The 15,534-nt window shown below is 47.4% G+C and overlaps 1 protein-coding gene across 1 annotated transcript in view; it reads right to left on the minus strand.

Moving 5' to 3' along the window:
• The window catches only part of DNAJC1 (DnaJ heat shock protein family (Hsp40) member C1), a 207,926-nt gene extending 192,607 nt beyond the window's left edge, over positions 1–15,319 (minus strand). The window contains exon 1 of the mRNA XM_089693746.1: positions 14,936–15,319. Coding sequence (XP_089549872.1) covers positions 14,936–15,079 — 144 coding nt within the window. The 5' untranslated portion in view covers positions 15,080–15,319. The remainder of the gene's footprint in view (positions 1–14,935) is intronic.
• Between the last annotated feature and the right edge of the window lie 215 nt (positions 15,320–15,534).

The following is a 15,534-nucleotide window of genomic DNA, read 5'->3' on the forward strand; positions in this document are numbered from 1 at the left end:
AGGGCCGGCCGCTCAGCTGTTCTCTGCAGCAGGACCTTACCTATCCCTCGGTCCAGCGCTGTGCAGTCTTTCCGCACCGGCATCGTTAGTGTGGGCATCCGGCTGTGACAGCCGGGTGTCCACTGCACATGCGCGAGAAGCACTGCGGTTTGAGTATTGTCTGGCATCTTCTGGGACACATGACAGGTCCCAGAAGACGCTGGGCCATTCACAAAGAGCAGCGCTTCTTGCGCATGCGCAGTGGGCACCCGGCACAGATGGACACAGCCGGGTGCCCACACTAAAGGGAGGACAACTCTGCGGAAGTGGGAGCGGGTACCTGTCAAATTCAGGTACCCCCTCCATCCCCAAAGGTCCACAGTCTCTGGTCATCTCCTGTACTGTCTGCAGTCTCTGGTCATCCCCTATACTGTATGCGCAGTCTCTGGTCATCTCCTGTACTGTGTCCGCAGTCTCTGGTCATCTCCTGTACTGTGTCCGCAGTCTCTGGTCATCTCCTGTACTGTGTCCGCAGTCTCTGGTCATCTCCTGTACTGTGTCCGCAGTCTCTGGTCATCTCCTGTACTGTGTCCGCAGTCTCTGGTCATCTCCTGTACTGTGTCCGCAGTCTCTGGTCATCTCCTGTACTGTGTCCGCAGTCTCTGGTCATCTCCTGTACTGTGTCCGCAGTCTCTGGTCATCTCCTGTACTGTGTCCGCAGTCTCTGGTCATCTCCTGTACTGTGTCCGCAGTCTCTGGTCATCTCCTGTACTGTGTCCGCAGTCTCTGGTCATCTCCTGTACTGTGTCCGCAGTCTCTGGTCATCTCCTGTACTGTGTCCGCAGTCTCTGGTCATCTCCTGTACTTGTCCGCAGTCTCTGGTCATCTCCTGTACTGTGTCCGCAGTCTCTGGTCATCCCCCGAACTGTGTTCGCAGTCTCTGGTCATCCCCTGAACTGTGTCCGCAGTCTCTGGTCATCTCCTGTACTGTGTCCGCAGTCTCTGGTCATCCCCTGAACTGTGTCCGCAGTCTCTGGTCATCTCCTGTACTGTGTCCGCAGTCTCTGGTCATCTCCTGTACTACGTCCGCAGTCTCTGGTCATCTCCGGTACTACGTCCGCAGTCTCTGGTCATCTCCGGTACTACGTCCGCAGTCTCTGGTCATCTCCGGTACTGTGCCCGCAGTCTCTTGTCATCTCCGGTACTGTGCCCGCAGTCTCTGGTCATCTCCTGTACTGTGCCCGCAGTCTCTGGTCATCTCCTGTACTGTGCCCGCAGTCTCTGGTCATCTCCTGTACTGTGCCCGCAGTCTCTGGTCATCTCCTGTACTGTGCCCGCAGTCTCTGGTCATCTCCTGTACTGTGTCCGCAGTCTCTGGTCATCTCCTGTACTGTGTCCGCAGTCTCTGGTCATCTCTTGTACTGTGTCCGCAGTCTCTGGTCATCTCCTGTACTGTGTCCGCAGTCTCTGGTCATCTCCTGTACTGTGTCCGCAGTCTCTGGTCATCTCCTGTACTGTGTCCGCAGTCTTTGGTCATCTCCTGTACTGTGTCCGCAGTCTCTGGTCATCTCCTGTACTGTGTCCGCAGTCTCTGGTCATCTCCTGTACTGTGTCCGCAGTCTCTGGTCATCTCCTGTACTGTGTCCGCAGTCTCTGGTCATCTCCTGTACTGTGTCCGCAGTCTCTGGTCATCTCCTGTACTGTGTCCGCAGTCTCTGGTCATCTCCTGTACTGTGTCCGCAGTCTCTGGTCATCTCCTGTACTGTGTCCGCAGTCTCTGGTCATCTCCTGTACTGTGTCCGCAGTCTCTGGTCATCTCCTGTACTGTGTCCGCAGTCTCTGGTCATCTCCTGTACTGTGTCCGCAGTCTCTGGTCATCTCCTGTACTGTGTCCGCAGTCCCTGGTCATCTCCTGTACTGTGTCCGCAGTCTTTGGTCATCTCCTGTACTGTGTCCGCAGTCTCTGGTCATCTCCTGTACTATGTCTGCAGTCTATTGGTTCAGAATATTTTTTTTCAGTTTTCTCTCCTCTAAAACCTAGGCGCGTCTTATGGTCAGGTGCGTCTTATGGAGTGAAAAATACGATAAGTTCAGCCCTCCATAACAGTCCCAGTTTCTCATGTGGTCTCTTGGTGAAATTACTTGCCCGCCACTGTTCTTAAGTGTCCATAGGCAATATTGTTGAAAACTAGAAGACAAAAGAACACAACGGATTGTGCAGAACATAATAAAGTAATAAAAAATTTGTGAAACAAGCTCATCAATAACCTGGTTCCATTAGCACCCTACAGTCTCCTGGAATCCAAGGAGTCCTTGAACCCTCTAGTGCCGTCATGGGAGGGTAGTGTCCTAGAAGGGGTTAAATATGCTCAATGAATAATGCCAGTGCTGTGGCCCTACCTCTACTCCATGACAACCCATAAGACTTAATGAAAGTTATTATTATTAAGGATTTATATAGCACCAACCGTTTACGCAGCACTTCACAACATGAGGGCAGACAGTATACAGTAGTTACAAAACAATTCAATACAGGAGGAAGCAGAGCGCCCTCTTCATTAGAGCTTACAATCTAAAAAGGAGGGTCAAGTGATACAAAAGGTAATCACTGTGGGGGATGAGCTGATGGGAGAAAATATAAGTACAGTTATTAGGTAGGGGCAGGACAGCCCTCTCTGAAGAGAAGGGTTTTCAGGGAACGTCTAAAAATGGACAAAGTAGGAGATAGTCGGACAGATTGCGGTAGGGAGTTCCATAGGATGGGAGTGGCTTGAGAAAAGTCCTGGAGGAAAGCATGGGAGGAGGTGACAAGGGAGCTAGAGACTAGGAGGAGGTCTTGGGAAGAACGAAGAGAACTATTTGGTTGGTATTTTGAAACCAGGTTAGTGATGTAGCAGGGGGCTGAGTTGTGGATGACTTTGTGAGATATTGTTAGTATTTTCAATTGAATTCATTGTGTGAATGGCAGCCAATGGAGGGATTGGCAGAGAGGAGCAGCAGACACTGAACGGATGGTAAGGTGGATGAGTCTGGCAGCAGCATTCATGATGGACTGAAGGGGGGATAACTGATATAAGCCAATGAGGAGGGAGTTGCAGTAGTTGAGGTGAGAGATAACCAGGGAGTGAACTAGAAGCTTTGTGGTGTCACTGGTTAGGAAGAGGTGTATTTTGGAGATGCTGCACAGGTTGAGGCCACAAGCTTTGGACAGTAAATGGATGTAGGGTCAAATGGATAGTTAAGAGTCCAGGATAACACCTAGAATCCTGGCAGGCAGGGACAGATTGATAGTTGTGCCACTGACCTTGACAGAGAAGTCAGGGGAAGGGGCACGTAGTGGAGGAAATATTATGAGCTCAGTTTTGGATAGATTGAGTTTGAGGAAGTGGTGCGACATCCAGTCAGTAGATTAGTGATGTAAGGAGACTGATGGAGTGAGCTGAGGGGTGGAAAGATAGATTTGGCTGTCCTCAGCATAGAAATGGTATTGGAAGCCATAGGAGGCTATCAACCAACCCAGGGAGGAGGTGTAGACTGAGAATAGGAGAGGTCCAAGAACAGAACCTTGGGGAACCCTGACAGGGAAAGGAAGAAGATAGGAGGAAGCAGAATTGTAAGTAGCACTGAAGGTGCGGTGGGATAAGGAGGATGAGAACCATCGAAGAGTACAGTCACGAAGACCAAAGGAGTGAAGTATTTTGAGGAGGGGGCGGTCCACTGTGTCAAAGGCAGAAAGGATAGTTTCTGCAGAGTAATCTGTAGAGCGCCATTCTCAAGGATGAATAGAATAGGGAACATTGCAGGAACCCACACATTCTAATCACTATAAACTGGTGCTCCTCAAAATGAATCAGGCACTTTTTAATCACACCAACATGTTTTCATAACCATTTTTCTATTCCAAACTCTGGCACCTGCAAAAAACTGTACAGTGCATGACTATCATGTGAAAGTATCCGTTTCATTTATAGAACCTTATAAAAATCACAAGTAATCTGATCATAAAGAGCTATGAATACATACAATTGCAAACAGCAGCTAGCTATTTCTAGCAACCACAACAGCAGTACTTAGGCAGGAATCACATCATATTCATTCCCCTGCTCCTGCAGCTGGTTAAAACGCATCCTAGAAACCTCTGTTAAAGCAGAACTTCACCCATACGGGGAAGTTCCGCTTGTTTGCACCCCTCCAATGCCACATTTCTGGGGAGAAGGGGGAAGGAGGTACCTGGTTTGACAGGTACCTGCTCCCACTTGAGTCAGATTGCGGCGGCAGTGTTTGGCCCCTTCTCCTCCCCCCAGCAGACCATTCACAAAGCACATCGTGTCCTGTGCATGAGCAGAAGGAAACCGTCTGGAAGACCCAAAGTCAAATGAAGAAGATACGAGGACATCACTGGATCCCTGGACAGGTAGGTGTCCTTATATTAAAAGTCAACATCTCCTCTTTAAGATATATGGACTGCCAAGGTATGCATCTAGAAATACTTCTCTATAAAGCATGCCTGAAGTCTAAGCGTACTCCCATTGGTGTCCTACAACCAAGCTAAAAATTCTAGATCGTGCAATACATCGATTATAAACCAACTCTAAAAGGACATGTTCTCCAGTAAAAATAGTTCTTTAGGGCTCATTCAGAAGGGCAATTTATTAGTTCTTCCAGAAGTGTGCTGGGCAGACCTCCTGAATAGATTAAGGGTAGCTGACTTCTTGCTAGAAAATCTTGGGGATCAGATTGTCTTCGCAATGCAATCATTTTAAACACTTTATTGCATGATTTGACTACAGGCAGTCCCCGGGCTACGAGCATGATGGGGTTTCCTAAAGTGGAGCTCCACCCAGGGGCGGACTGACAACTCATGGGGCCCCCGGGCAATAGGGGATCATGGGGCCCCTGTGTCCTTGCACAAACTCAAAAAAGCCTATGAAAAAGGTACCAGGGGCATCTCATGGGGCCCCCTACTGACCCCAGGCCCTCGGGTAGTGCCCGAGTTTCCAAATGGTCAGTCCGCCCCTGGCTCCACCCAAAATGGGAAGTTCCGCTTTAAAGACTGGTCCCCTGCGCCCCATTAAGGACTGTTCCCCTGCTCCCCATTAAGGATAGGCACCTTTGGGGAGCGTGGGAGGGGCTGGGTACCCGAAATTGATAGGTAACCGCTCCCACTTCTGCTGCGATCGCCTAGCGGATCGAAATCGGAAGTTGTCCTCCCCCCATCCGTCTCCGTAGTGTTGTGGGACTCGTGACAGGTTCTAGAAGACTATGGAACCATTCAGAAAGAGCAGCGCTACTCACACATGCGCATTGGGCAAATGGATGTGAAGCTACAAGCTGTCACAGCCGGGTGTCCACACTGAAGATGCCGGCGCCGTGAACACCGGATGGCCGTTGAAACAGGCTGCGGGGGACACTTCAGGATCAAGGAACAGTTGAGCGGCTGCTTTTTAAAAAGTCAGCAGCTACAGTTTTTGTAGCTGCTGACTTACTTTATTTACAGTGTGACTGGAACTCCGCTTTCAGTTGAATTTGTATGTAACTTGAAACAGGTACATTCTCTAAGTGTAGCTCGAGGCAAAAAAAATATTTTACGTTTTTTGGATAGCATAGGGGAGGGTTAACACCCCTGTAATGTTTTTGTTTTTTGCAGTCTGTGCTTCCATTCAGAAGATTTCACTTGATATTCTGTCTTTGTGACAATTGGATTTAAAAAATCTTGGATTGTTGTGGAAACAAGGATTGGTGATAAACCTTCAGTAGAGACAGCTTTTTCCCATAATAACTCTTACAGGAGAGAATTTCCCTTCCTAGGGGTAGATTTCCTCTCACTCCTTGTTTCTCCCTCTGTTTGTAAGTAGGAGTCGTTCTTAACTCAGAGGTTCATAGCTCGGGGACATGTTCCTGAAAAAACTGCTGTAAATGTAAGTGGGTGCTGCAACTACCACCAGCATGAAACCAGAACACCAAGGATCTCCAGAATGAATACAAAGCTTTATTCAGCAATCACATCATAGATAGAAAGGCAATGTTTCGGAACCACGCAGGACCCCTTCATCAGGGATGTGATGCTGGCTATGTTGAGGTGCCATTTATGAGCCATTGACTATTTTCTGGTGCCATTTATGATCCAGCCCCACCTAAATTACATTCTAATCATACATTAATTGTGTAGAGTAGTAAAAACCCTGCTTTTAGAGGCATCTTGTTTTTTTTTCCTGCCCCTAAATGTCCCTCTATGTTAGCCTATGTGTCCGTGCACACATAGGCATGTAGAGGAGTTTAGAGGCAGAAACAAACACCCACTGCCAGCATGTGCAGGAGCAACAGCGTTTTCACAGAAAAACCACCTGACACGTGAAAACGCGCCCAAACGCGTCAAGCATTTATGTCTGCCAAAATGCTGCTGCCAGGAGGAAAGGCATTTAGGAGAGCTGGGCAAAAGCATTGTGTGCACTGGGCCTTACATTTACCAACAACCTGCCTGGACAGATATTAAAGTGTTACTAAACCCCGGACCCTGCATTCACTATATCTGGTCTCCCCGGACCCTGCATTCACTGTATCTGGTCTCCCACAGTACACACAATATGGAAATGCAATTATTTTAGTAAATATAAACTTCTAAAAACCTTTTCTCATCAGCAGTTTATAGCCCCTGACCTTTGTATCCATACCACAAGGCCATCCTGACTGACGCCCTGGTGGCCAGACTTTGCTTTGATGTAAGTTTTTTCCTTCAATTGTACTTGGTGTAAGTTTTACCTATTAAAGACATACTACACTATCAGAGGCTTCTCTGGGTCTCATCTATTGTATGGGAGCCCGTTTTTGAAGGTTACGCCTGTTTGGGAATGATGTATGATCACCCCCTCCCCCGCTGATGATCTCTCTGGTGGATGACTTACCAATATACCTGGATTGATGACATCTGGTGGCCAAACCTGCAGATGACATCCTCCTAATATTACAAGTCCAGAGCACCAGGAGCGGGTCTTAATTGCTCCATGCGCATTTATTGCACTATCTGGTTAGTGCATTTTTTGTACAAATCACGAGATCACAAGAGTCACGAATTTCTCTGAACATGGATTATTGGGATAATTGCACCTATCACTTTATCGCACCATGCAATATGGACTGAGTTTGTCATGCAGTTATGCTGTTCATGTTCTGATTTTCTGCTTGTTCATGTTTTAATTTTAAAAGCGCTGCATATTTTATTTCTATGTTTCTATCTGGGTCCCAAGGTTACCTTTTATGCTAGCTGCTTCACTTATATGTTCCCAGCGCTCTATTACCTACTTATACATTGACTTCTATCAGTGTCTGGCAGAGCACTGCTTAAAGCTTGTAGGAGGAGTTTTGACTTTCCTGTCACTGTCCTTTGAGACTGCATGACCCCTGCCCCTCTGTCTGGATAGCGCCGATTGACCCTGTGCTAATCACATGCACTCTACCAAGAAAAAAAAAAACTCTCTAGCAATACACACTAAACTGAGCATGTGCAGCTTGCTCCCAAGGCTCTGTTCTATCAGCAGATAGGAGAGAATCAGAGAAGACAGGATCAAACATTCTTTTTACACAATGCGGAGGATTAACCCCTTAGGTTCCACAGTGAGTATAACAAGCATGCTTTACTGCATCTACAGGCTGATTGTACTGTTGTGGGTTTAGTAACACTTTAATTGATATACAGTATTATTTACAGAGGCCGGTGGTCTACATAGTTCTTGGTAAATCTAATTGGTATTGGGGATTGGTTGTACAATTTCTGTGCAGTCCATAGCACGTGTGGCCAGCTAATGAGCAGAAACCACCATCAGTGGCACTGATGGAGCACCAAGCTCCTCTCTCCCGCCTGAGCACAAGGATGTGTCTATGTTGTGAAAGACTCCTTTCCTGTTCTACATAGAACATGTCATTATTGGAGACTGGCTGCACGGAAACAGGAGAAAATCTAATAAGAAGTACTTAGAACACCGGAATGGCTCATAACCACATTCCTCTAAACACATCACGACCTAGAAAGTGTCCAGATGTAATCAATGCCCCAATTACTTGCTTCCGATGCAATTATCTGACTATGTATGAGCAATTGGAGGGAATATCGACTGACCGGCGACCTATCACAGAAGGAACAAAGCTCCACTTATTTTTCGTTCCATTGCAGTCCAGGAGCAGCTCTGCTGTAAGCGGAATATGTTACTTCTCTGTCATCTGCAAATAACAGCAAACATACAGTAAAGAGTCACTCCGCTCAGCTCTGGTCCCCCAATGCAGGGGTAGGCAACCTGCGGCTCTCTAGCTGTTGTGGAACTACATTTCCCATGAGGCATTGCAAAATTGAGTTACAGCTGTGACTTGCAGAGGCATGATGGAACTTGTAGTCCTGCAACAGCTGGAGAGCCGCAGGTTGCCTACCCCTGCCCTAATGCAAACTTAACGTGTTACTAAACCCACAACAGTAACATCAGTCTGTATATGCAGCATGCTTGTTATACTCACTGTGGAACCTAAGGGGTTAATCCTCTGCATTGTGTAAAAAGGCTGTCTGATCCTGTCTTCTCTGCCCCTCCCTTTCTACTACTTTCCCCAATCCATCTGCTGATAGTACAGAGCTCTAGAAGTCACTCTGCACATGCTCAGTTTAGTGTGTATTGCTAGAGAGGGTTTTTTTTTCCTTGTGATCAGCACAGGGCCAATCAGCACTGTCCAAAGGGTCAGGGGTCCTGCAGCCTCATAGGACAATCAGGGGAGAATGTAAACTCCTCCTACAAGCTTTAACCACTGCTTGGCTGGACACTGATAGAAGTCACAAGACTGCTCTAACTGCTGATGAGAAAAGGTATTTAGCAGTTTATATTTACTAAAATAATTGTATTTCCATGTTGTGTGTACTGTGTGAGACCAGATATACTGAAGGCAGGGTCCTGGGAGACCAGATATAGTGAATGCAGGGACCGGGGAGACCAGATATAGTGAGTGCAGGGTCCGGGGAGACCAGATATAGTGAATGCAGGGACCGGGGAGACCGGATATAGTGAGTGCAGGGTCCTGGGAGACCAGATATAGTGAATGCAGGGACCGGGGAGACCGGATATAGTGAGTGCAGGGTCCTGGGAGACCAGATATAGTGAATGCAGGGTCCGGGGAGACCGGATATAGTGAATGCAGGGTCCGGGAGACCGGATATAGTGAATGCAGGGTCCGGGGAGACCAGATATAGTGAATGCAGGGTCCGGGGAGACCAGATATAGTGAATGCAGGGTCCGGGGAGACCAGATATAGTGAATGCAGGGTCCGGGGAGACCGGATATAGTGAATGCAGGGTCCGGGGAGACCGGATATAGTGAATGCAGGGTCCGGGGAGACCAGATATAGTGAATGCAGGGTCCGGGGAGACCTGATATAGTGAATGCAGGGTCCGGGGAGACCTGATATAGTGAATGCAGGGTCCGGGGAGACCTGATATAGTGAATGCAGGGTCTGGGGAGACCGGATATAGTGAATGCAGGGTCCGGGGAGACCGGATATAGTGAATGCAGGGTCCGGGGAGACCGGATATAGTGAATGCAGGGTCCGGGGAGACCGGATATAGTGAATGCAGGGTCCGGGGAGACCGGATATAGTGAATGCAGGGTCCGGGGAGACCGGATATAGTGAATGCAGGGTCCGGGGAGACCAGATATAGTGAATGCAGGGTCCGGGGAGACCAGATATAGTGAATGCAGGGTCCGGGGAGACCGGATATAGTGAATGCAGGGTCCGGGGAGACCAGATATAGTGAATGCAGGGACTGGGGAGACCAGATATAGTAAATGCAGGGTCCGGGGAGACCTGATATAGTGAATGCAGGGTCTGGGGAGACCAGATATAGTGAATGCAGGGTCCGGGGAGACCGGATATAGTGAATGCAGGGTCCGGGGAGACCGGATATAGTGAATGCAGGGTCCGGGGAGAGCGGATATAGTGAATGCAGGGTCCGGGGAGACCAGATATAGTGAATGCAGGGTCTGGGGAGACCAGATATAGTGAATGCAGGGCCCTAGGTTTAGTAACCCTTTAACCACAGTCCCCACAAGGTTGGAGTCGGCAGGCATTCTTGACGGCTTATTACATGCCAATGAAACTTCTGTATTCTTTCCATGGCACATAATAATATTTAGTCCTCATGCACACTGGATGTTTTGATATCGCTGGTAACGCTAGCTGTGTAAAGTCACGTTAAAAACGTGACTTTACACAGTCACGTTTTCAGTATTTTTGCATTAGCGTTTAGTGGCGTTTTTCCACGATTAGTGGCATTTTCCTGCGTTTTTAGCATGTTATTACCAAAAAAAGGGTCTTTTTGTCTACAAAACTTCAAAAAACACCGGTTTGTGGTGTTTTACCATGTTTTTCAGCGTTAGCGTGTTTTTACAGCTAAAAAACTCCTCTAGAAACCCACTAGTCCTGGGTTTTTTTCCAGCCAAAAAACGTTGATTCCAGTCTATGTGTGCATGGACACATAGGATAACATGCTGGAGGGGTTACTGGCTATAGAAAAAAACACCAAAAGCCAAAAACAGCCGCTGTAAAAATGTCTTGTGTGCATGAGGACTTAAAATCAGGGCTGCATGCTGCCGATGCAAGTCAGTGCTGGCCTACAACATTAGACTCATGCAGATCCCCACACTAAGCCCCAATTCACATTGCTGCGACTTAATGCTTTTTTCATATTGCATGACAACTCAAAACACATTCGTTTCAATGGTTGCCACCTTAATCAATGCAACTGAAGTCGCGGTGACCAAAAAAAAAAAAAAAAAAAAAAAAAAAAGGTTCTTCTACTACTACTATTTTTCTGCAACTTTGGTGTGACTTAACTGCCATAGACTCCAAAAATTGCAAGCAATTTGCAGTGTACATTGAGCCTGAAGCAATTTGGGGGGGTGATAAACATGTTGCTCACCCGGGGGATTTTATGGCTCCTTAACCACTAGTGTGTGCAAGCCCATTGGCTAAAGAAGAGCTTGGAAGACGGCCAAACTCATCTCTAATGGCCACATAGTCATGTTTTCACAATGGCATTCACCTAGTATGGCCATATTAGGTCTACGATGTCATGACTAGGGATGAGCCTGGGGGGTATTCAGATCCTAGTCCAAGCCCATCTGAATGAGCCCCCAGGAAGGTGTCACTGTACTGGGCCATCAAGAGCGGCTGAGGCATTCCCCGCCCTGAAGCTGCACGTATATACAACTCCTTGTACAGTGACACCTTCCTGGTGGGCTCACTCTGGTGGGTTTGGACTAGGATCTGATCATGTCCAAACTCATCCCTAGTCCTGAGCATCCCTGTACCTTGGACACGTGTGGCTGCGGGGCTGGAAAAGCTCTGGCCACGGCTGATTGGGTGTCGATTTGGAGGGAATGACACCTCACTTCCATGTTTGGTCGAAAGTTCAGACCAAAGGTGTGCGCACCCCTAAAACCTGGTTCACACCTATGCGTTTTTTTAGGGCATTTTGCAGAAACGCACTACAGCCCATTTAACATGGTTTCCTATGGGACACATTCACATCTATGCATTTTTCAGCCACTGCATTTTTGGAAAGGGTAATGAACTTTTTAAATGCAACACAGTGTGTTATTGGTTCAATAGACTTCAATGGACATGCAGCAGAAACGCATGTAGTGCATTTTGATGCATTTTGCAGTTTTTTTGCCTATAGGAAAGTATTGACTTTGATGTGACTTTGGATGATGCGACAGTGATGGAACTTTTTTTTGCTAAATAGGAAAGTATGACTGTTCTGTTTATGTAATGCGACTTTACACTCTCTGGCCACTCAAGGCGCATCCAAGTTGCACCCATCCAAAGTCGCATGAAAGTTGCATCCGAGATATATCAAAGTCACATCCATCCAAAGTCGCATCAAAGTCAATACTGTTCTGTTGACAAAAAAGCAAAACGCATCAAAACACATCAAGATTCAGTGTTCAAAAAACGTAAAACCCACCACAAAACCGTTATAAATTTCAACATGCAGAAGTGTGGACCTAGCCTACTGCAGGCCATAGACGGTTCATTTATCGGACGATTTTTCGTCAGAAAAAGGAAACATTGTTCGTTCTGTAATCCGATGTTGCCACCAATAATTTTGAAAATTGCCCGTTTTTCAGGAATTTTCCAGCATGACCGATAAACGAAATGAGGAGAAACAGCGAAAATCTGCCGATGCCATTGCCCCACTAACTGTGCAAAAATCGGCCAATTATTCTTTCAGACGAAAAATCGGCTGATAAACGAACCGTCTATGGCCTGCATAGGGCCTCATGCACAATGGACATTCAGCCCCTGTGTATGAGGCCTTATAAAGCAGTGAATTTTACTTTCACCGATGACACCTGTGCAGTCCATTAAAATAGTCCAGCTTGCTGCATCTTTCATGAGAACACATCATATAGAATTCAAGGGGAACGCAAATAAAACGCATGTAAAATGTACTGCACTTCTCATATGTGAATTGACCTTTAGCCTAGGTTCACATATGTACAGGTTGGCGTGCTTTCCTGACCTGCACAGAAATGACCTGCTTTTTAGTTAGATGTGTGGGTGGTGTCATTAACTCTTAATACCAGCCCCATGCATTATCACCTGCGTGCGTTTTCAAGTGTGTGAAACTGCATGGTGCTGCAGCGACCTCCATGTGATTCAGTGCAGTGCATCTTTAAAAATGATTCACAATATTCCCATTGCATGCGTTCCTGGAATGGGCTGGAAGCTAAGTGCAGAAACACCCAGCTGGAAACATATCGGCCCGCGCACCATGGATCCTTTAGTAAAGTCCAAACGCTTTTACTCAAAGGGATCACGTCACAGCAAGAAAGTGCTGTGCGTTTTTAGGCTGCTTTCACACTGATCCACTTTTCTTCCACTTTTGAGTAAAAAAAATACAAGTGACCATGTAATCCTACGGAACTCTTCACACTGATAAACCAGAAGTGTACCTATGACATTATATTGATTTGTTGTGACATATGTTATGATGCCATTGGAGATCGTATATATTCTGGAATGAGAGGAGCCTATGCCTATCTATGCTGGTGGATTTATATCATCTGGTAAGGTTCATGGTATAAAAGGTGGTGAAGTTGGAAGTGACAAAATGTGTCAGTACATAGCGTCGGACATAAATCGGAAGCGTACTTACTACACTATATTGATTTGTTCTGACATATGTTATGATGCCATTGGAGATCGTATATATTCAGGAATGAGAGGAGCCTATGCTGGTGGATTTATATAGTCTGGTAAGGTGCATGGTATGTGAGGTGGTGAAGTTGGAAGTGAGGAAACGTGTCAGGACGTAGAGTCGGACATAAACCGGAAGTGTACCTACTACACTATATCGATTTGTTCTGACATATGTTATGATGCCATTGGAGATCGTATATATTGTGGAATGAGAGGAGACTACGCCTATCTATGCTGGTGGATTTATATCGTCTGGTAAGGTGCATGGTATATGAGGTGGTGACGTCGGAAGTGACGAAACACGTCGGGACGAAACGCGTCAGCACATAGCATCGGACATAAATCGGAAGTGTACCTACTACACTATATTGATTTGTTCTGACATATGTTATGATGCCATTGGAGATCGTATATATTCAGGAATGAGAGGAGCCTATGCTGGTGGATTTATATCGTCTGGTGAGGTGCATGGTCGATGAGGTGGTGGATAGTGCGCTCACATACACTGGTGATTTGTGGAGACGTGAGAGGAGCACAAGAGAGTGGATGTTGTCTTAAGGATCTTACACTCTGATGTCTTCGGAGGTGCATCTCCTATGTAGAGGACGGATTTGGGAGGTTGAACCATGGAGGAAGTTGGAGGTGGAATTTGTAAAAGCTTTTCTCAAGTTCACATAGGGAGAGAGTGAGGATGACAGATGTATAGAAGTGGACACACGGTGGAGTGGTTTTTGCATGATTTGGCACTAGTTTGGAAGTGCGTTTTTGTGAATGACATGACATATGGTGGATAATGCATTATGTGCGATTATTTTTCTTTTGAGGGTTTAAAATGGAATAAGAAGAATTGATCACATTTGGAGGAAGAATATTGATGAAGAAGATAATCGCACTCTCGGGTGTTTAATACGACGCTGGGGACTTCTTTCCCTGCGTTTCTTGTGCCGCTTTGAGGTTTGTGCATTTTTCCGCCTTTATTGTGTGTTTCTCCGCACAGCAAACAAGTACATTTGCTGGCCGCATTTGGGCTGCCATTACCAATAAATGACACTGCAGATGCGCCATGCGTTTTTAACGCACTTCGTAAATGTGCCGTTTTTACGCGCGTTTCTGAAACGCTCAGGGGTGAATGGAGTATAGGTTCACGTTGCGGGTACAGCAGCAGCTCTTTTATTTTAATAGGTTGCTGTACCCACAACGTACAAACGCACATATGTGAACCTCTACTGAGCGATTCATAGACGCGTGTAAAAATGACACGTTTACGAAGTGCGCTTAAAACCCGTGTCGAATCTGCAGTGTCATTTATTGGTAATGGCAAGCAATGCGCTTTTTTGCTGCGCGGAGAAACACAATAAATGCGGCAAAACACGCAAACCTCAAAGCGGGAAAAAAAAAACACAAGCTATTTTGGCATTCATAGGAATGGGCTGCCCAGTGCGCACCACGCAAAAACCTGAGCGAAAAACGTGCGTGTTTAGAAAGCGCAAGGTGTGAATGGGGCCCTCGGCCTCCAGGATGTAGGAATGAATGAGCCAATGAATGAACACAATGTAATGTGTGAATGAACAGTTGTCACTCTCCAAACTTTGAACCATCATCATCACCTCTCCGAATTCCTCCTCAGCCAATCAGAAGTGAGGAGAAGATGACAGAAGAGATACAATGTATCCAGTGTCCAGCTCCCAGCCCTCCCCTCCCCCTTCCCGGGGCCACTTACCTGCTCCACCCCCAGGAACTGGTAGAAGTTTTGTTGGATCTCCTCCACCAGATCGAAGAGCTCCAGATCTCCGTTCTCCCAGGCCAGACACAGCGGGGAGCAGGCCAGCACCAGCCAGGACAGGAGGACCCCGGCCCCGACCATCCTCAGCCCCCGGAGCCGCACACTCCGCCCCGCCTCCTCCACCTACAGAAGACGTGGCCGCCAGGCCTTCCCAGCACCGCTCGCCGCCTCTGGGCTGCAGGAGCCGAGCATGGAGGAGGGGGGAGGAGGGACCACAACGTCACATCTGCTCAGCCTGAGTCATGGAGAGCCGAGCGGTGACAGGAGGAGGCGAAGGGATGTGACGTCACCACACTGGCAGATCTGGGCACCAGGAGATCGGTGCAGGGCAAGCGTGTGTGTCTGATGCTCGGGGGCGACCAGTGACATTGCAGGGGAGGAGAGATGCACTGGAGGCAGAGGTGCAGCAGGGGGCGGGGCTAACATTACAGCAGGCGGGGAGCTGTGATGGTTGTAGGGATCACATCTGGGGTGAGCGCTATAGGGGGCTGTGATGGTTGTAGGGATCACATCTGGGGTGAGCACTATAGGGGGCT

Source organism: Staurois parvus, unplaced genomic scaffold (assembly GCF_062004578.1).
Source record: "Staurois parvus isolate SC_StPar_1 unplaced genomic scaffold, SC_StPar_1.0 ptg000636l, whole genome shotgun sequence".
NCBI lineage: Eukaryota > Metazoa > Chordata > Amphibia > Anura > Ranidae > Staurois > Staurois parvus.